The sequence below is a fragment of the Vigna umbellata genome, chromosome 8 (assembly GCF_029865625.1).
Source record: "Vigna umbellata cultivar VRB3 chromosome 8, Vumbellata_1.0, whole genome shotgun sequence".
Taxonomy (NCBI): Eukaryota; Viridiplantae; Streptophyta; class Magnoliopsida; order Fabales; family Fabaceae; genus Vigna; species Vigna umbellata.
Genome location: NC_142172.1, coordinates 18,590,338 through 18,609,618, shown reverse-complemented (window position 1 = coordinate 18,609,618; position 19,281 = coordinate 18,590,338). Strand labels below are relative to the sequence as shown.

General features: G+C 31.7%; 3 protein-coding genes across 8 annotated transcripts; 1 reads left to right on the top strand and 2 right to left on the bottom strand.

The window, feature by feature from the left end:
* Positions 1-630: 630 nt before the first annotated feature.
* On the top strand, positions 631-5,004 carry LOC124837419 (cryptochrome-1-like). 5 transcript variants are annotated; one of them, XM_088097321.1, is made up of 7 exons: positions 645-1,088; positions 1,195-1,261; positions 1,326-1,716; positions 2,141-2,362; positions 2,606-3,312; positions 3,843-4,476; positions 4,868-5,004. In XM_088097321.1, the coding sequence occupies exons 3-7, from the start codon at positions 1,407-1,409 to the stop codon at positions 4,882-4,884; spliced, it is 1,890 nt and encodes a 629-aa protein (XP_087953447.1). In that variant the 5' UTR covers positions 645-1,088; positions 1,195-1,261; positions 1,326-1,406; the 3' UTR covers positions 4,885-5,004. The 5 variants fall into 5 exon arrangements, with proteins under 5 accessions (XP_047168736.1, XP_087953447.1, XP_087953446.1 ...); XM_088097320.1 differs by having other exon boundaries at positions 1,176-1,261; XM_047312780.2 differs by having other exon boundaries at positions 631-714; positions 831-1,716.
* Positions 5,005-8,145: 3,141 nt separating this feature from the next.
* On the bottom strand, positions 8,146-10,698 carry LOC124837431 (low affinity inorganic phosphate transporter 1-like). Its single transcript, XM_047312792.2, has 3 exons — positions 10,626-10,698; positions 9,021-10,057; positions 8,146-8,943 (listed from the first exon to the last, which is right to left on the bottom strand). The coding sequence occupies exons 2-3, from the start codon at positions 10,035-10,037 to the stop codon at positions 8,356-8,358; spliced, it is 1,605 nt and encodes a 534-aa protein (XP_047168748.1). The 5' UTR covers positions 10,038-10,057; positions 10,626-10,698; the 3' UTR covers positions 8,146-8,355.
* Positions 10,699-14,809: 4,111 nt separating this feature from the next.
* LOC124837413 (serine/threonine-protein phosphatase PP1-like) lies at positions 14,810-17,000 on the bottom strand. Of its 2 annotated transcripts, none has more exons than XM_088097021.1 (4): positions 16,622-17,000; positions 15,635-16,194; positions 15,343-15,540; positions 14,810-15,168 (listed from the first exon to the last, which is right to left on the bottom strand). In XM_088097021.1, exons 1-4 carry the CDS (start codon positions 16,794-16,796, stop codon positions 15,130-15,132), a joined length of 972 nt encoding a protein of 323 aa, XP_087953147.1. In that variant the 5' UTR covers positions 16,797-17,000; the 3' UTR covers positions 14,810-15,129. The 2 variants fall into 2 exon arrangements, with proteins under 2 accessions (XP_087953147.1, XP_047168718.1); XM_047312762.2 differs by having other exon boundaries at positions 14,810-15,165; positions 16,622-16,987.
* Between the last annotated feature and the right edge of the window lie 2,281 nt (positions 17,001-19,281).

The window sequence follows — 19,281 nt, the reverse complement described above, 5'->3', positions numbered from 1 at the left end:
AAGGGACCAATCTGACCCACTATTTTAAAAGTTAGGACTAATGTAAAATACTTTTATAACGAGGGACTAAATTGAGATTTTTCAACCTGAGGACTAAATTGGCTATTAAACCTATAATGATTGACTCTAATTATATCTTTACACCATAAATACTAACTTAAATATGTTTTACCGTGGTTTTTGCTTTTCTTTAAACACGTGCTGTAAAGAAATTGCTGATATCGGTGGTTGCCAACAACTGGTGAATGATTGGTAGAAAAAAAATGTTACTATTTAAAGTTAGGTTATACTATTAAATTAAATAATATAAAAATCACTTATACTATTTTCTTTTTAATGTTTTTCTACCTCGGATTATTGTCGTCTTTCTTAAACAACGTCAGAAAGCATAAGTTTTTAAACATCATGATATCTAAGTATCTTTTTCCTATTGCTTTACCTCAGTTAGGAAATTACATGGCACGTGTGATGTGTCTGCGAGGCATTATCAGCTGCGTCTCTTCAATGTGTTCTATCACACGTGATCCACACACATAGACTTTGGTGGGATCCTCACCTTACAAATTTTGGAAAAAGACAATTTCTTGATTCAATAACTTTTGACCTTTTGCCAATCCGTATAATAGTCTACCTCACTAGGTAAGCCTAATTTACACTAAATTACTTTTGATTAGCTCCTTCAATGACCCTTCAACAAAACTTCATGATGGCTTGGTAAACGCTGAACTTCTACCTCATAAGTTTTGAATTGGGTTTGTTTGTGTCTGGAATTCAAGCTTTTTATGAATTACTCATCTTTTTTTTGGCTCTGTGGTTTCTGAAATATGCAGTCTTTCTTGTTTTGTTGTTCATGGTTTTGAGCTGAACCGTGCTATTTATGCCCCAGAACCTTCTTGTTCATCTTAGTCTCTTTTGGTTAGTGATTGGAGATTTCTTTCCCATTTACTCGTTTTTATTATTGGTGGGGTTTGGAATTTAGATTGATGAGTGTGTGATTGTGAGACATGAGGGGAAATGTTTCTGAGTTGGATTTAGGTTGCATGACATACAGAAAACAAAGAGGCAAAGAATTTGCAATTGAAGATTAGGTAAGATAATCAACCTGTTGGTCTCATATCTTCAAAGTCAAGTCCTTTTTGACAGTGATTTGAGCCTGTCTGCTGCTGATTTTATAGATAGCTTTGTGTTATTCAGAAGATTCCAGATCGAAGTTTTACAGCCACTGCCAGGGTCTTCAGCTGCTCTGTGCTGTGTTGTGCTGGTAAGAGTATTCAATAGGAAACCACAAAGTTTTAAAGGTGAGCACTTTGCTTTTTTGTGTGTAGAAGGAAGCTTGAGGTGAAGTACTTGTAGTTTGATGAGGGTTAAGGCTTTGGATTTGGCATGTGAAATCTGAAGAATCCTTTATGGGTATGAACAAGACTATTGTTTGGTTTAGGAGGGACCTTAGAATTGAGGACAATCCTGCATTAGCTGCTGCTGCTAGGGAAGGTTCTGTCTTCCCTGTCTATATTTGGTGCCCCAAAGATGAAGGGCAGTTTTATCCTGGTCGAGTGTCAAGGTGGTGGCTGAGACATTCTCTTGCTCAGTTGGATAATTCGTTGAAATCACTTGGAGCTGAACTTGTGCTGATCAAAACTGATAGTATTCTTGAGGCTCTGTTGGAATGTGCAAATGCAATTCAAGCAACAAAAGTAGTGTTTAACCATCTCTATGGTAAGTGCTTCTGTCCAACAAGATATAGCTTTTTACAGAATTACTTTGTTTGTTAAAGGTGCAAGCCATATTAGTATTGCTTTATAGTATTACTTATTTTGATGTTATTAAAATATTTGAAAACCTAAAAGTTGAGGAAGCAAGTAGGTTCTATTAAAATATTGAATTATCTCAATAGCAAGATTCACTTAATGGATCACACAATACCAATGTATTTGGTTAAATAACAAATTCTGAAGGATATTATTCACTGAGACTGCTATTAACAATTTATCTTGAATATTGGATAAAAAGTAATTTACTTGAAACTTCATATGATGTGGTAAAATTGATAGTAGTGCTTCATAATGAACAAGAAAAAAAGCATTATGATCTATCTCTTCCAAGTTCAATGCTAGATATATGATCACTATTCTTTTGTCAGATCCAGTTTCTCTTGTTCGTGATCACAACATCAAAGAAAAACTAGTGGAACATGGTATAGGTGTGCAAAGCTACAATGGAGATTTGTTGTTTGAGCCATGGAATATATATGACGAGAGTGGACATGCTTTTACAGCTTTTGATCCCTTTTGGAACAGATGTTTGCAAATGCAAATGCAATCTTTGTCATCTATTCCTTCTTGTCAACTAATCCTAGCTGAAGGTACCACTTTAATCAAGCTACTGTGTTTTTTTCTTGACAATATGATAATTGATAACATGATTTCATTAGAGTTTAGATATTAAAACCAATTAGAGCATATAATAACTGCTTGTGACAACTAGCAGCTGAGTGATGATGTTTTTCTGTTTCTATTACCACTCTGTCTTCATATTGCAATACAATTTTGCACATCAAAAAAAAGTTTCAGATTAGAATTTGTTTATCTTCTTCTGTTAACGACAGGAAAAGTTGGGAAATGTTCAATTGAAGAACTGGGTCTTGAGGATGAATCAGAGAAATCCAGCAATGCATTGTTAGGAAGAGCATGGTGTCCAGGTTGGAACAAGACTGAGAAGGCTTTAAGAGAATTTTTTGAACAGCACCTACTTCACTACTCCAAAAACAGGTTAAAGATTGGTGGGGACTCCACTTCGATATTGTCACCATATATTCATTTTGGAGAATTGAGTGTGAGGAAAGTTTTTCAGTTGGCGCGTGCCAAGCAGATATTATGGGCAAATGAAGGAAACAATGCTGGTGAAGAGAGTGTAACTCTTTTTCTCAGAGCCATTGGACTTAGAGAGTACTCACGTTATCTTTGTTTCAATTTCCCATTCACATTAGAGAAGCCTCTTCTTGGGAACTTGACATATTTTCCTTGGGAAACTGATCCTGATAACTTTAAGGCTTGGAGACAAGGTAGAACTGGCTATCCTCTAGTTGATGCAGGAATGAGAGAACTTTGGGCAACAGGATGGATACACAACAAAATAAGAGTCATAGTTTCTAGCTTTGCAGTAAAAATGTTGCTCATACCATGGAGATGGGGAATGAAATACTTCTGGGACACACTTTTGGATGCAGACCTTGAAAGTGACATCTTGGGGTGGCAGTATATCTCAGGTTGCTTACCTGATGGCCACAAGCTTGAGCGTTTAGATGATCCTGCGGTATGTCATGTTTTCTTGTAAATTTTTGTACATTTTCTTTGTCATAGTAGGTTTCAAGTATCTGAGATTCATAATTTATATTCATTTTTATGCTTGTATGATCAACACAATCTATACAGTATATCAGAATTTGTTGTTGTATTTGATTATGCTGAAGTGAAGTTTCTTTCCTTTTTTTCTCACTTTACTTTGTTTTCTTTACTTCCTCATGTGTCAACATTCAAAGTCTGAGTTTGACTAGACAAATTGCTTCCTAGATTTATTTGGTCCTAGTGGGAGTAAAATGCTATAGATTTTAATTCAGATTTTCTTTGATGCATTTGGTATCTGTAGAAACTTTTCTGTTCATGTTTACTTACAAATTTTTGAAGTGACTACATCTGGTTTTATATTAAGATAGACAAAAAGATCCTCTTTTGGTCAAAATATACATAACAAGAAGAAAATACTACTTACTCAAAGCATTGGCAAATCCTAACACATTAAAGCTAGCAGTAGAACTTTTCTAATTTTTATCACTTTGGGAACAGATTCATGGGGCTAAATTTGATCCAGAAGGAGAGTATGTACGTCAATGGCTGCCTGAGTTGGCAAGAATGCCAGCTGAGTGGATTCACCATCCTTGGAATGCACCCCTTACTGTGCTAAGAGCATCAGGAGTTGAGTTGGGACAAAACTATCCAAAACCAATCATCGACATAGATGTGGCAAGAGAACAGTTAAGAGAAGCTATATTCAAGATGTGGGAAAATGAGGCAGCTTCAAAAGGGTCTGGTTCAGAAGGAAGACATGAAGTTGTTGATGAAAGTGAAAATTTGGCCATTCCAAAAGTTTTCTTGAAGGACAAGGCTCCACCGGCCAATTCTTCATCTAATGATCAGAAGGTGCCAACACTTCACCAACCCCAGAACGATCCTCCTCATAGAAAGAGATTAAAATGTTCTGCAGAGATCAATCATAAGCAGAAAAGTTCACAAAATCTTAGCAAGGACACTGGAGTGTCAAGCATTGATCAAGAGATTTCCTCCACAGCTGAATCTTCATGCAGGAGGCAGAGTTCAAGCACTTATTCATTCTCTGTCCCAGAACAGTGTTCCTCATCTTCCAATATGAGGTGCTCATGGCAAGATCAGCTGGACATGGAAACCAGTTCTAGCAAAGATGGTAAGTACAACTATATTTGCAAGGGTCTACCTTATGAACATTTAGTACACTACTAAATGTTTTCACTTAAAATAAGCAAATATTAAACTATTTCTGTTTTTCATATAGTAAATATTTCTTTTAATATACACTTTCAACTCTCAGTTTATTAACCAGCACCTTGAAGATACTAGTGATTAGTATTTGTGCTATTTCCAAAGTGTAAAAGAAGTAAAAAGACAGTTTTGAACAAAGAGCAAGTTTAGGACACATGATTCATTGAACAATGTTGATGCGGCATTAAGCATGTTCAGTAGTTCATGAAAGCTTCTATACTATTCAAATTTGTCTAATTTCTTGGGGAAAAATGATTCAATTGGTATGCTGCTAATAGTTAATAATTGCAATGCAGGAGCTTTGGGAGGGTGATGCTGCTTGCAATCATAAATGTAGTATACAGTGTTAGTTACACTTCTCAGCAGGGAAAACATAAGTGCCATATTTAAGTTTTACTCTTTAATGTTTTCAGTATATGTTTACTTTTCTATATCTTCTATCTCATTAAGGCATGCATGCTTAATTTTAATAAAGGCTTAAAGATCTTGAAATCAAAATAGAATAACACAGGATTGAAACATCAGACAAACATATTTACCTGATCATCTGATCACTGTGGAAGGGTAAAAGTATATATCTATCTTATCTCTTCCTTTGTTCTTTACGATGACTTATCAGATTTTGGTAAGTTCTAAAGATTTATTTTAATAAACTTTTCCACAAATAGTGCTGGAAGAAGGAAAAAGGAAATAAACTTTCCCATAAGTTAAAGTTGGTTTTTGCATTAACTATTGTTGGAGATGCTTAGGATTGTGCTGATATAAATTATTCTTCAGCATTTGCTTCAGTTGCTAACTTGCTTCTATAAAATTATGTACCTCTTACAGCTATATGATTGGTATTTGCATGAATTGGATGTGAAAAATGTTTTTTCTTAAAGTGACCTGCAGGAAAAAGTGTATAGAAAGCAAGTACTTCAGCAAATTGGTCATGGGAAGAATGGTAAGGTGTGCATGTATACTTGTAAACAAGTCCTGTAGACTTAGTTTAAAGGGTTTAAACTGTGTAGCAGTTACCACTTCAAAGAAGCTATTTTGATAATTTTTTTTATAACCATCTAATAGAAGTATCCATGAGTTTCTCGTAGTCACTTTATATACACATTTTTTCTTTTAAATCTAAGAATGAGTTCATACTGAATAGAGATAAAAAAAAAAGTTGTAGATTTTATAAAAAATAAGATTTATAAACTCGTTCTCTTAAAAATTTAAATTAAATATAATGTTCACTTTTTTTTTTTTATGTAAATTGAACTTCTGTTTCACTAGTATTGTGTAAAATTTTCCTACAAAAGACATGTGAGAAAACTCATGAAAAAGTGACAATGAAGAATATTCCTTAATTTGGTTGAATAATCTATATTTATATATAAAATATTATTCTCATGTTTTTGTGTTCACATTTGTTTTTCATTTTTACCTTTTAAATAAAAGTTTTTTTTAAAATTAAAATAATTGTTTTATCAATTTTACATTTTTTTTTAAATTTAGCCACACTTTTTGCTATTTGATCGTTTTCTTAAACTTAATCATTTTTTTGTTAAAAATTATATAAAATAAATAAAAACTAATTACAATAAAATTAGAAAAAAAAATATTTATATTTAATTTAATAATTATAAAAATAGCAATAATAATAATTTTATTAGTTTTTACTATCTTAAAAAAAGTAAACATGTATTTTCATTAGTAATAAGAATAATATGAATAATTAAATATATTTTTAGTTCTTGATATTTTGTGTAAAATTGGAATTTATTTTTGTTGAAAACTTTAACACATGTTGATCTTCAAACTTTAATATAAATGAAAATATAATCTTTCTAATTTAATTATATTAATTTTTTTTAATATGTCAAGCACATTTTTTAACAAATATTTGAAGTAAAAATATGTTAAAAAAATTCAAAAGTTAACATAAAACAAATTTAATATATCTAAAAAATTTAATACAATTAGATTAAAAGATTTATATTTATTTATTTTTAAAATTTAAAGATTAAAATAAAAGAAAATTTTGAATAAAAATGAATTTTAATTTCACATCAAAAACTAAAATCATACTTAACTCTGATATCAATAACCTATATACTTGAAACATGTGTAGACAAACTTCTTCGCAAGGACTGGACTAAAAGTTTAGAAAACTCATGTGAAAAAATTAATATAAATTAATTTATGAAGTTAATAATAATTTTTGTACCTTTTCTAAATATATTAGTAGAGAAATTTATCCAAACAAAAAGGTTTCTCGAGTCTAATGAAAGTTCTATTAATATATACGTAAACTTCATATTTAAAAACTCACTTTGGTGATGTTCGTGGCAATTATATATAGGCTGTTTCTTTATTAAAGTGTAAAAAGCAAAAGTAAAGTGTAATGAGAAAAAACAAATGTAAAAAACAAAAACCAAAATGAATCAGAAGGATTCCTATAACTATAATAAAGTGTAATGAGAAAAATAACTTTTTAAATCCTTACATTTTTTTTAGAAAATTTCCAAAATTTATTATAAAACTTTTATATTACGTGCTCAGCTCAGACATGAAAAATTATATTTTTTAAAGAAGATTCGGATATCATTGGATTTGACTTTAATCGATTCTGGGTTAATTAATTGTAAGTTACAATATTAGTTAATTAATCATTTACAATCTTTAATTAATTGAGTTGTCATGCTTACGATAATTTACTTACTTGATTATTTTGATTTAGTTTTTTTTCCATAAATTATTAATAAATAACTAAACTGCAATATTTTATTCAATCAATTGCACAATATTTCCACCGTTGACATTTGACTTTGCATGAGTATACAGTGTACAATCATGTGAAGAAGAATGATGAAGATATACCATCTTTTTCTAATTGATAGATATGATATGTAAAAAATCTCTTTTCTTAGTGTTAATTATTAAGTAGTTCAAAAGTTATTCCCTGATTCATAAATAATATATACATATACATATTCCGTTTATTTTTATTATCAAATGTCTTAAAAGAATCCATATTATATATATTGAAAAGTTAAGAGAATTAGGCAAACATGATATCTATAATGGTTAAAAATTTAACAATTCAAAATCATTACAAATAAAAATTTTAACGGTTAAAATCTAAGTCCAACTTATATTTACGATTTTATTAGCATTATTTATATAATAATATCAGTAAACATGTATTATTATAAGATAAATATATTTTCAGTTTTTAAATTTTATAAAATTGAAATTCACTTTTATCAAAAACTTTAATACAGAATTTTACAATAGATATAATATTTTTAATAAAATTATTTTTCTTTTACGTGTTAAATTTTCATTTTAATATTAACTAATAAACAAGTTTTACATGTCAAAAATATTTAAGCTATTAAATTAAAATACTCTATCTATTTACTTTTAAAACTTGAGAGTCAAAATATATCAAATTTTCCATTAGAAACGAATCTCAATTTCGTATGAAAATTTAGAAACTAAAAATGTATCTAATCTTATTATTATTAATTATGATTTTCTAAAAATATTAAGACAATTATCAAACATATATTGCATTTAAGACAGTGTAATAGAGTATTACTCTGTATTGTTTATTGCTGTTATTTTTATCCAAAAAGGAAAACTACAATTACCATGTATCAATCTTAGACAAACAAAAACATACAAACTAGCACATCCACGACATAATGAATCATGTGCAAACATATCTCACAACCATAACCAAGTATTAAAATGTACAAAATAACACATTAATTTGAATACACAAACTTAGATCAGAGTTCAATCAAACACGACTTGTCGCAGCAGAAACTTCAGGCTCAGCATCAGCACTTCGATCATTCTCCCCACTCAACTCCTCCAGTGACTTACCCTTTGATTCAGGAACCAGCAAGGTGAACAACATTCCAAAGAAGTTGATAACCCCAAGCACAATGAGGGAGTTCTTAATCCCAATTCCTGTAGGGTAGCCTGCATCAGTCTTTTTAGGGTCCTTGCTTTGTGCAGCATATAGGAACCCAAATGCTCCCACAATTGCACCAGCCTTTCCTGCAGCAGCAGAGATTCCATGACAGGTTGACCTAAGCCTTGCTGGGAAGATCTCTGCTGGCACAACAAATGTGGTGGCATTTGGACCAAAGTTGGCAAAGAAAAAGGTGAGGGAGTATATCACCACAAACCCTATTCTGTTTGCTTTCTTAGTCCAATGATCATATGGTATAGCCAAAGCAAACATGAATACTGTCATGAAGAAGAACCCCATCAATTGGATGGCAAAACGGCCCATGTAATCAATCAGAAACACTGTGAACCAGTAACCTGGCACAGTGCTGCACAATGCTATCAGTGTTTGTGCTCTTGAAATCTTGTATACCTGCAAGAAAATCAGTGGGAAAACATGATTTTTGAACAAAATTTGTTCACTAGTTAGTTCATGAACTTTATGTATACCTCATGAATTGCATTCATTGTCTGTGCTGGAGGGATCCACCCAATTGCACTGAAGATGTCTTTTTGGAAAAGGTTCTGGCTGTAGAATGCTATGTCCAACAAGAACCAAGTGGTGGTGGTTCCAACCAAATGCAAGCCATGGCGTCTGAGAAATTCCTTGCTGAACAAACCATACCTGTGGCTCTTTTCCTGTGTCAGTTTCTGCACCTTCTCCTCTTCAGCTTCAAGTTCCACTTGCAACACCTTAGACATGTCTGAAGCAGCTTGTTTTGCATTCTTGGCCACGAGGGCTGTGTAACGTGCAGTCTCAGGCATTTTCATGCGCCAGTAGTAGGTGAGTACTGCCGGAATTGCACCAAACATCAAAATGATTCTCCAAACATAGTCAAATGACGGCACAATGGAGGCTTCTGGATTTTGTTCGTATGTGGGAAGGTTGTACTTTTGGTCATACGCATATGAAACAATCAAGGCGACTACTCCACCAGCCAAGATTCCAAATCCTTGCATGGCAAACACTGCTGCAATGAATGCCCCACGAGTCTTTTTGTTGGCGTATTCAGACATGATTGTGGCAGAAAGAGGGTAGTCACCACCAATCCCAAACCCTAGCCAGAACCTGAAGAAGCAAAGTGTGGCCAAGACACCCTTTGGAGTGGAGCCAAAGGAGAGTCCTGAGGCAAGGGAGCACACCACCATGAGCACAAGAGTGAGACCGTAGACCCTTTTTCTCCCCAATTTGTCACCGAGCCAACCAAAGAATAGTTGACCAGCCAAGGTGCCACAGAGAGCAACACCAGTGACAGAAGCTTGAACTCTTGGAGGAAGAGTTCCTGGCTTTGGTGCACCTGGTTCTGTGTAGTACAGTCTCCCTAACAGCTTAGTAACCAGGGAAATGCAGAAGAGGTCATAGGCATCAGTGAAGAAACCCATTCCTGCTATCACAATTGCTGTGAAGTGGTACCATTGTGTCTTCGCCACATCAAGTGCAGTCAACACTCTGAGTTCTCCTACCATTGTTATTCACTACAAGCTTTCTGCACATGCAAACAAAATATCTTACAATTTCAATTTCTTTCTACCTCAATTCCAGCATAAAGAAGAGACAATTGTACGATTCTTATAATTTACTTATGTTTAATGATAGTTTGGGAAACTGCTGCAGCTAATTTTGACCTTTCCAAGAGCTGATGTAAGACATGGATATTTTGAATTAAAAACTTTAGTGATGATCATATTCAAACGAACTGATTCTTGCACTAAATTATCTGGCATAACAGTCCTAATTAAGCCAACTATTTTATGTTGGATAAAGAACTAGATATATTTTGAAAGAAGGTTTTTTTATTAAATTTTTTTATGCTCATGTCTCTGATGAAGGTCCAGAGACCAAAATATTGTGTTGTGGATGCAGAAATTTTAATGTTACACACAGACAAGTTTCATCCATTGAAAATTTGGTGACTGCATATCATGCAGAAATATATCAGAATGATCTCAAAATCACACATATTTTTGCTATAGGAAAACTCTTTCCTTACATGAAAGAAAAAAAACAGCAGAATTTTCAAACCAAACCAAGAGGGATAGAGAGAGAACACAAACCAGCTTGCCAAACCAGACTGAAGGAGTAGAAGAAGTACTTTGTAAGGTTTAAGAATATGGCATGGCATTGAATGAAGCTTCACACACACACACACACACATATATATATAAGATAGTACCAACCATCCCTAGAATTAAAGACTTCCAAAGTCAAAAGCATATACTCAGCATCCGCAGCATATGCTTGAGCTTTCATATTCTTCAATATGTCAACTCTTCACAAACAACACTAAAAAATGTTAGTTTATGCATTGTCAACGAGGTATTGTTCCTACTTGGAGAAAGAAACAACTGTATTAGCTGCAAAACCAACAATATGTTACATGTTCATGTTTCCTCACCTGTTAATTATCACAAATTTATAAAAAAAATTATATTTCCCTTTATTTTCTATATATTCATCACATTTTCATTATGATTTGTTTTCGTTCCAAACATATATAAAAGTAGTACACTTGATGATAGCGTGCAGGAACCTATTATTCTAATCTGGAATACACTACCTTCATAAAAGGTATTGTTTTGTTTTAAAAAGACAGAAAAAAGATAATATTAGGATGTTGTTTAATTTGAACTTTGGTGGCTTCATGGTAATTTAATTTTGTCTTTAAAATCCAGGTCGACGGATTAAGAGAGCGTTTGAAAACTGTTGTTAATATACGAAACTTTGATTTAAAAAAAAAACTCTTTAAGGCAAAAGGGTAAGATTGAAATGAGTTTTTATCATATATATATATATATATATATATATATATATATATATATATTTATATAATATCGATAACAGTTTAATAACTAGTTTATCTTTATTAAATATTTTCTTAATTTGTGACTAAATTAAACTAAATAAATAAATAATGAGAATAATAATGTGTAATTACACAACACAACAACATGACACATGCAATGATGCAACTGCCTTATTTCTGAACAAATTGATAATACAAGATTTGACCAACAACTCAAACTCACGTTTATGGTTAGCCACATTAGCAATTTGCAATTAAACTAACATTTGTACCATAAAAAAATTAAACCAAGATACGATTCGTGGGTGTTAATTGATAAGTCAATCATACAATACTTACCGTATAAATAAGATTTTGCTTAAATAAAGTCAATAAATAAGAAAAAAAATCTTAGAAGCTCTCAAATTAAAATGACTTTTACTTAATATAGAAAAAAGTTCACTCAAAATTTACCATTCAAATTATAATTTTACTAAATTACATGAAAATTTCTATGAGAAAATATGTAAAAAATCAATAGAAAAGTCATGATGATAAGTAAAACTTCATTAAAATTGCGTAGAAATTCCCGTAAGTAAAAAAATAAATTAAACCTCACATATATATAAGTATAATTTTACATTTCAAATAGCGATAAAGACGTCATATTTTAATTACAACTTTTACATTATAAAAAAATAAAAAAAATAAAAAATACTAAGAAAAAAACTTAAAATAAAACAATGAGCAAAAACTTAATAAAAGCAAACATAATAGCAGTAAGAAAAACTAAAAACTTTAATAGCAGTAAGCAGAAATACTACAAAGTTAGAGGAAGACAAACAAAAACAATAGAGATAAAATGTTACAAAATTTAAAATGGAAAAGTAAGCAGAAATACAAAAAACAGTAATAGAGAACTGAAAAAAATTTCAAAGTTTTATTACAGAAATTCGTACTTGAAATTGTTAACTTGTCACTCAATTGTTTTATTTTTTATTTTTTTTAAGTGAAGTTATTTATTTAAACATTTATAGATGTGATAATAACACAAATAATAACTTTTATAGGCAACTATTTACTACATAATACTAACACACTAAATTAAGAAAACAAGTACAAAACGTACAAGTTTCGAACACGTACTTGTTTTTTTTAGACATGTGGACCAGAAGTAGCACACATAAAGATAATGTCTCTAATATACAAATCAAAAACATTGTCCTTTTTTTTTTTTTTTTGTTCTTTAATTATTATTAGTTTACATATCATATCGCTATTATTTGCTTATATCATATTATTCGAGTCAAATAACGCGCAAATTATCTCATGCTTTTGTAGTTGCAAGAAAATACAATTAATTATTATGTGGGAACAAAAGAAACCAGTTGGTGTCACAATCAATAAAAGTCGCATTTGATTTACAAAAATAAAAACTTACTTTAAGTGGAAATTAACGACAAACAAAATCACTTTTATGATATTTTGAGGACACTTAGAAATAAAATAATTCATTTACAAAATATATATATGCGCGCGCGTGAAATTAGTTTTTTAAAGATTTTTAAAATATAATTATATTTTAATAATAATATATTTATATTCATCAAAACATAAAATAATAAATTTGTAACGTACTTCAAACTTTAATCCTTAAATTTAAAGTTTATCTGCAACATCTCGTTCATAGAAGCATGTACTCCATATATGACAAAAAGAAAAAGATTTTACATAACAAGATCAACCCTAAAACTATACTGCCATATTGTTCACATAATTAAGATGATCATTATTAATAAAAAAAATACACAAAAGAAAAGGTAAGCTAATGTACAAAAAAAAATAATCATAAAATAGGTATATATTATCATGTATAAATCATTCATAACAACACATACCATTATTGTCTTGCATTATATCAATTGTTACATTACCTATTTCCGCCATTAAAGTGATTATTATTAATAAAAATAATACACAAACAAAACAACACAAAAGAAAAGGTAAGTTAATGTACAAAAAAAAGTAATCATAAAATAGGTATATATTATCACATATAATCATTCATAACAACATCATATCACATACAAAAGACTTACTAAATTAGATGATCCAAATACATATATTAATATTAGACTTGGGTGAGTTATACACTTGTGGTGACCTCTACTGCTTTGCAGAGTCGTCAATGAGTTTCACTCTAGTACATACAAGACTAGTTTGTTAACATTTGACCAAGGTAAAATCCCTAGACTAAGACATCATGCTCCTCTTACCACATCTTTCACCCTTCTCTACTTAAGATTGGATGATTATTAGAGCAACAAGATAACTCCGTATACAAAATTCATATATCAATACATACACTATTGTAACCACAACTAATCTTCCTTTATTAGTACAACCCATTCTCAAATGACTATCATAAACAAGCCATCATTTTAACATTCACAAAATCACACATTAAACATACCAAAAGAAAATATAAGAAAATATAGTAATGTTTTGTTAATCTCACTCAGCGAGAATATCTATTCACCAAATGAGTAGTACTTAAAAGCACACACTCGCCCAATGATCAGATAGTTTGTCCAACGAGATTATAATTGAAACTCAAACTGAAATTCTCCTAAAGTCACCTAGTGAGACTTATGTCGTCCAGCCACTGTCAAGTCATTTAGCTCTTTAACTTTGGTTTTGTCCAACGAGATTATTCTCACCCAGTAACCACCAAGTTACCAAGTTAGTAGCTCTAACGTTGACTTCACCCAACGAATAAAAATTATTAAAATACCCTTAACCTTAAAAGTTAGAATCCATGATATATAAGGGTATTTTTGTTTACTAAAATCCGGTACACATTGCTAAAATGTACCAACTGAAAAACAGGCGTACACGCGTTAGCAAACCCATATATATATATATATATATAATATTTGTTTTTAATTTTATCCTTAAAGTTTTTAAAATTAAAATAATATTTTTATTATTTTTACTCTTTAATTATCTCTTTCCTTAAATTTAATTGTTATTTTTCATTGATAACTGTTAACATTTACAATAAATTAAAATGGAATAAAACTAAATCACATATAATTGCCATTAAATAGAAAATAGTAAGAGTAACAATATACCCTATCAAACTCTAACACCAAAAAAGAATATCTTTGTAATCACAGTCAATACGTGTTTTTGTTCTGTTAGGATGATGTGTTCTGTGTATTCAAACAGAGTGTGTTTTGTGCATAATATGTAACGAAGCATGGTTTGTTGAACACAGAAAACATGTTCTCATTGTGCACAAATAACCTTTCTAATCCAACTAAATTAAGCTTTAATTACTGGTATTAGACAATGAAAACACGTTTGATCAGACATGTTTATGGAAGAAGTAGCATATTTATAGCACAAATAACATGTTATCATATTGAAACAATGAATTGCTGTGACAGGAAAGAAAGCCAAAATGCATATGCTGCCATTTATAATACAACAGTGGACATATAACTGTCTCTCACATAAAAAAACTGAAACAAAGGAAAAGTGAAACCTGACCCCTAAATTGTGGTGGCAACATTGTACATGATGAGAATGTTCCAGCACATAAAAAGACATTGAGCTATACTAAAAAGAAAACATAAATTTTCCTATGTTCTTCATAGACCTCAACTTGCACTGCTGGTTGAAATCTTCCTTCACATTGAAGTGAACAGAGTTGTGACTTTGTTCAAGTCAATTTAGTTATGTTACAAACTTTATTATTGGTCTAAGTCAGCTCAATGAGGACGTACTCTTGCAGCATCAAGAATTGCCTGCTTCAAAAGGAAAGAAATACAAAACTCAGAACGATTTTGTGCAGTGTTTTTGATAGAAAAATTTGATGGATTCATCGAACTGGTTCCACATCTAACAACAAGAAACTACCAGAAAAATGTACACCAACATGATTCAAGAACTAAAAGATCAAGACTTTTGTAAAGAGCACTAGCCTTGAATGAAGTTTTGCTCCCAACACCAAACTTAGGCTTTCTGTTTTCCACTGGCCTCAGTATCTGAAAAGAGCACATAAGTGTCTCATCGACAGTCATCATAGCTCCAGCATTGTCAAACTCTCCACAGTAGTTAGGAGCAGAAAAGATAGTCACAAGTTGTCTATTAGCAAAAAACTCATATCCATCCTCAACAACCTAGAGAAAGAAACACACAAGCATATTACACAACACTTGAACACTTTTCACAATTGTAAACTCAAAATTTGCAAAAGCAAAAGCATATAAAAACCTGGTGTGCTCTACAAATCAAGTCAAGATCATGCTTTCCAAGAAATTGTGTGACCAAGCTGGCACCAAAAGTGTATGAAACTCCACGTTGACTCTCTCCCCAACCCTCGGAGTCTTTACTAGGATCAGACCACAAGAGATCACAGAGTAGACCACTGTCAGGTACTTCTGTTGGACGTGGCAAAGAGTTTATCTGACTTAGATTGTGCAGTTCGGGAGAGAGTCCTCCATGCATGCACAAGATTTTTTCATCAATGATGGCTGCCACAGGCATGCAGTTGAAGCAATCTGCGAATATTTTCCACAGCTTGACATTGAATCTTCGTTTACATTCATCATAGAACCCATAGACACGGTTTATGGAAGCACATTCATGGTTTCCCCTAAGAAGGAAAAAGTTCTCAGGGTACTTCATCTTGTAGGCCAAAAGAAGACATATTGTCTCTAGACTTTGCTTTCCACGGTCCACATAATCACCTAAGAATAAGTAGTTGGAGCGAGGAGGCAAACCACCATGCTCAAAAAGTCTTAGAAGGTCAGAATATTGACCATGGATGTCTCCTGGTAACACAGTGAAATGAAACAAGATATCAGTTTTTTCTCCTACCTTGTACTCGTAACAAAAAAGCTTAACTGAGAAACATGGCTTCTTTCTACAACTGAGAATAGTTTTGTACATCAAACAGTTTTTCTTTTCTATTTATCTGTTTCACTATGCTCATATACATTATCTTTCTTTCCCATGAACAATATGCCTCAAAATCAAAGGGACAGCTTTTTCTCATCCCAAATTGTATTCTAAACCATCCTCAAAATCATTACAACTTATCTAGTGACAGATTTGAATACTATGCATGAGATTACAGAATCTAACACCAGTGTCACCATTTCTTCCACAGAAAAGTTTATGACCATATACTGAAACCGAGTAAGAAACTAAAGAAGATATGAAATTAGAAGGAAAGAAAATGGGAAAGCAAATAGATACCACATATCTTAATTGGTGCCTCAAGTTCTAAGAGATTGGGCTGCTTCAAGAAGATATCCCTAGAAACCATACAAAGCTGTTTGATTTCTCCCTCTGAGAGCTGCACCTGTTTCCCTGGTCTCCCTCTGACTTGAAGCAGTCTATTGATTATGCCATCAAGAACTCCACGTTCCATTGCCCTCAAAGATAACCAACAAAAGCAAAGAACACCAATGCAAGAAGGGAAAAGCAGAGACCAGGAAACTTATGTTGTTGAGTCTTATATAAGTAGCATTTCATTGGAAAAAGAAAACTGGGACATAACTTGAACAAAAATTAAGGAGGGAATCAATGCCTTGGTTTTTGATATGTAATCTTTTGAGGGTCACTTTTGGTTGTGTCTTGGAAACGAGTGGTGGCAGTTGAATTGGAAGGACAAGAATATATTCTGTTGAGGAAAGAGTAGAATTTAAACCAAACTATTAGGCAAATAGAGAGTCGTTGTGGAGGGAAGAAACGAATGAAGAATAAGATTAAGGAAGCCATTGAAGAACAAAGTGGAATTTGATTTATTCGTGTAAGTGATTACTGCTTCACTCAGTCTTTGTAATGTTCAACATTCTTTATAGTACTTTTTTTTCTAACTATGATGAACTATTTGTCTTGTCAATGATAACGAATCATTTTTTATATGTTTTTTCGTCCAAAAGACTCATAATTTTCTTTTTCAAAGTAATTTCAAACAGGTTTAATCATTTCAGTAACTATATATAGAATGTTTAATAAAAAATTTCTTATACCCAAATGGTCTATTAATTTCTCTTGCAAATTTTAGAGATTATTTTTACTTACATTTTGTTGGATAAATGACAAATGTAGTTCATAATTATGTAGATCAATAACAATGGAATTCTTGAGAGAACCAAAAATTTAATTTAGTTTCTTAGTATACAGAAAAAAAAAATACAAATTGATACCTAAACTTTATACTTTAATTTCGAATTAGTTTTTTATAAAATGGTATTACAAGATCTATATATTTGTCACATTTTCTTAAACATTGTAATAAGAAATACGCAATTCTGTCTTTTTATAGACTAAATTGATACTAATTTATACTTTCAAATTCCAAACTAACCATTTACCCATTTTAATATTTAGAAGACTCAAATTTGAAACTTTTCAAAAATAATCTTTATTTAGTATCGTTCGTACGGGCAGTATTTTGGTAATTTTATACAATATGTATTATTTATTTGAATTTCTTGAAATTTATAAGATTATAATGAATAAAAGTAAAAGTTATTAGTTTTTCTTTTCCTTGCACTTAAAACCGTGTGGCGCAAAGAAATCTTTGAAACTGTTGAATTTAATTCTTATCGCAAATGTTAATATGCTATGAGTCGACGCGTGAAAGAATTTTTTTTCTTGGCCGTTAATTGATATATTCTTTTAATTTCATTTTCAGAATATTTTTTTGTGGAAATTTAAAAAAACTAATAAAAGAAAATATTACCAGGAAAATTAATAGTCGTTCATATATTAAAAGAAAACATGTTTGGAAAAAAAATATAAACTGTATTTATCGATATATGTTATAGAGTTACATAATGAAAAATGAACTTATAACGTATCTCATCTACCATAAATCCACGAAAAAGCCAACTTAAAAAAAATTCTATTTTGTAAATAAAATAAAATGTTTAATGTTGGACATCAAGATAAAAGTCTCTTTGGAAGGAATTAATGTCATGTATTTTTTAAACATTTAAAAAGAGTCAATAAGAAGATAATGTTTCTAAAGAGTTTAATGTTAAAATTAAATGAACCGACATCATACCACCTTTAGATATAAGTTTGAAAAGTATTGTCGTCATATGCTTTTTAAATATTTAAAAAAATAATTGAAAGTTAATGTTCTCAAAGAGTTTAACATTGAAATTTAAGGAGTCCACCTCATACCATAGACGTTTGTTAGAAGCGTTTGTTAGAAGGGAGTTCCACGCCATATGATTTTTAAACATTTAAAAAAGCAAACTGGGAAGAACATTTTATGTATTCTTTAGATGTCGGATTGTATGGGAACTGACATCATATTTAATTAGATGTTAGATTGTTTGATAATTCTGATTCTTACTATTATCAAAGATTCATTTTATAGACAAAATCAGCTCCCCTTTAGCTTGAAACTTGCTTAATCCTCTCTTTTATCTTGTTTTTGTAAATAATTGTAGTTAGGTTACACTTAGGAAATAACATTACTGATTCCCTCATTTTGTAGGTCAATTTTGTACTTTGGAAGAACATCAAGCAAATCAAGGTGCTGAAACCTAGGAAAATCACCAAGAGCATCAAAAGCATGATCTCATGAAGCTATGATCATGCCTGGACGCCCCTCCAAGGGCCATGAGCGCCATTTGCTTCGCAAAGACCATGCCTGGGCACCCCATCTAGGGCGTTGAGTGCCATTTGTTGCGCAAACTTGGTACCTGGCTGCCCCAACCAAGGCGCTGAGCGCCATTTCATTCGGCATTGTCGCGCCTGGGCACCCCCTCCAAGGCTCTGAGCACCATCCAGTTTTGCAGAATTGGCGCCTGGGCGCCCTCCTGTCTGGGTGCTGAGCGCAACTTTTGCTGATGTGGCACTTGTGACATATTTAATGTTAACATGCAACAAGGATG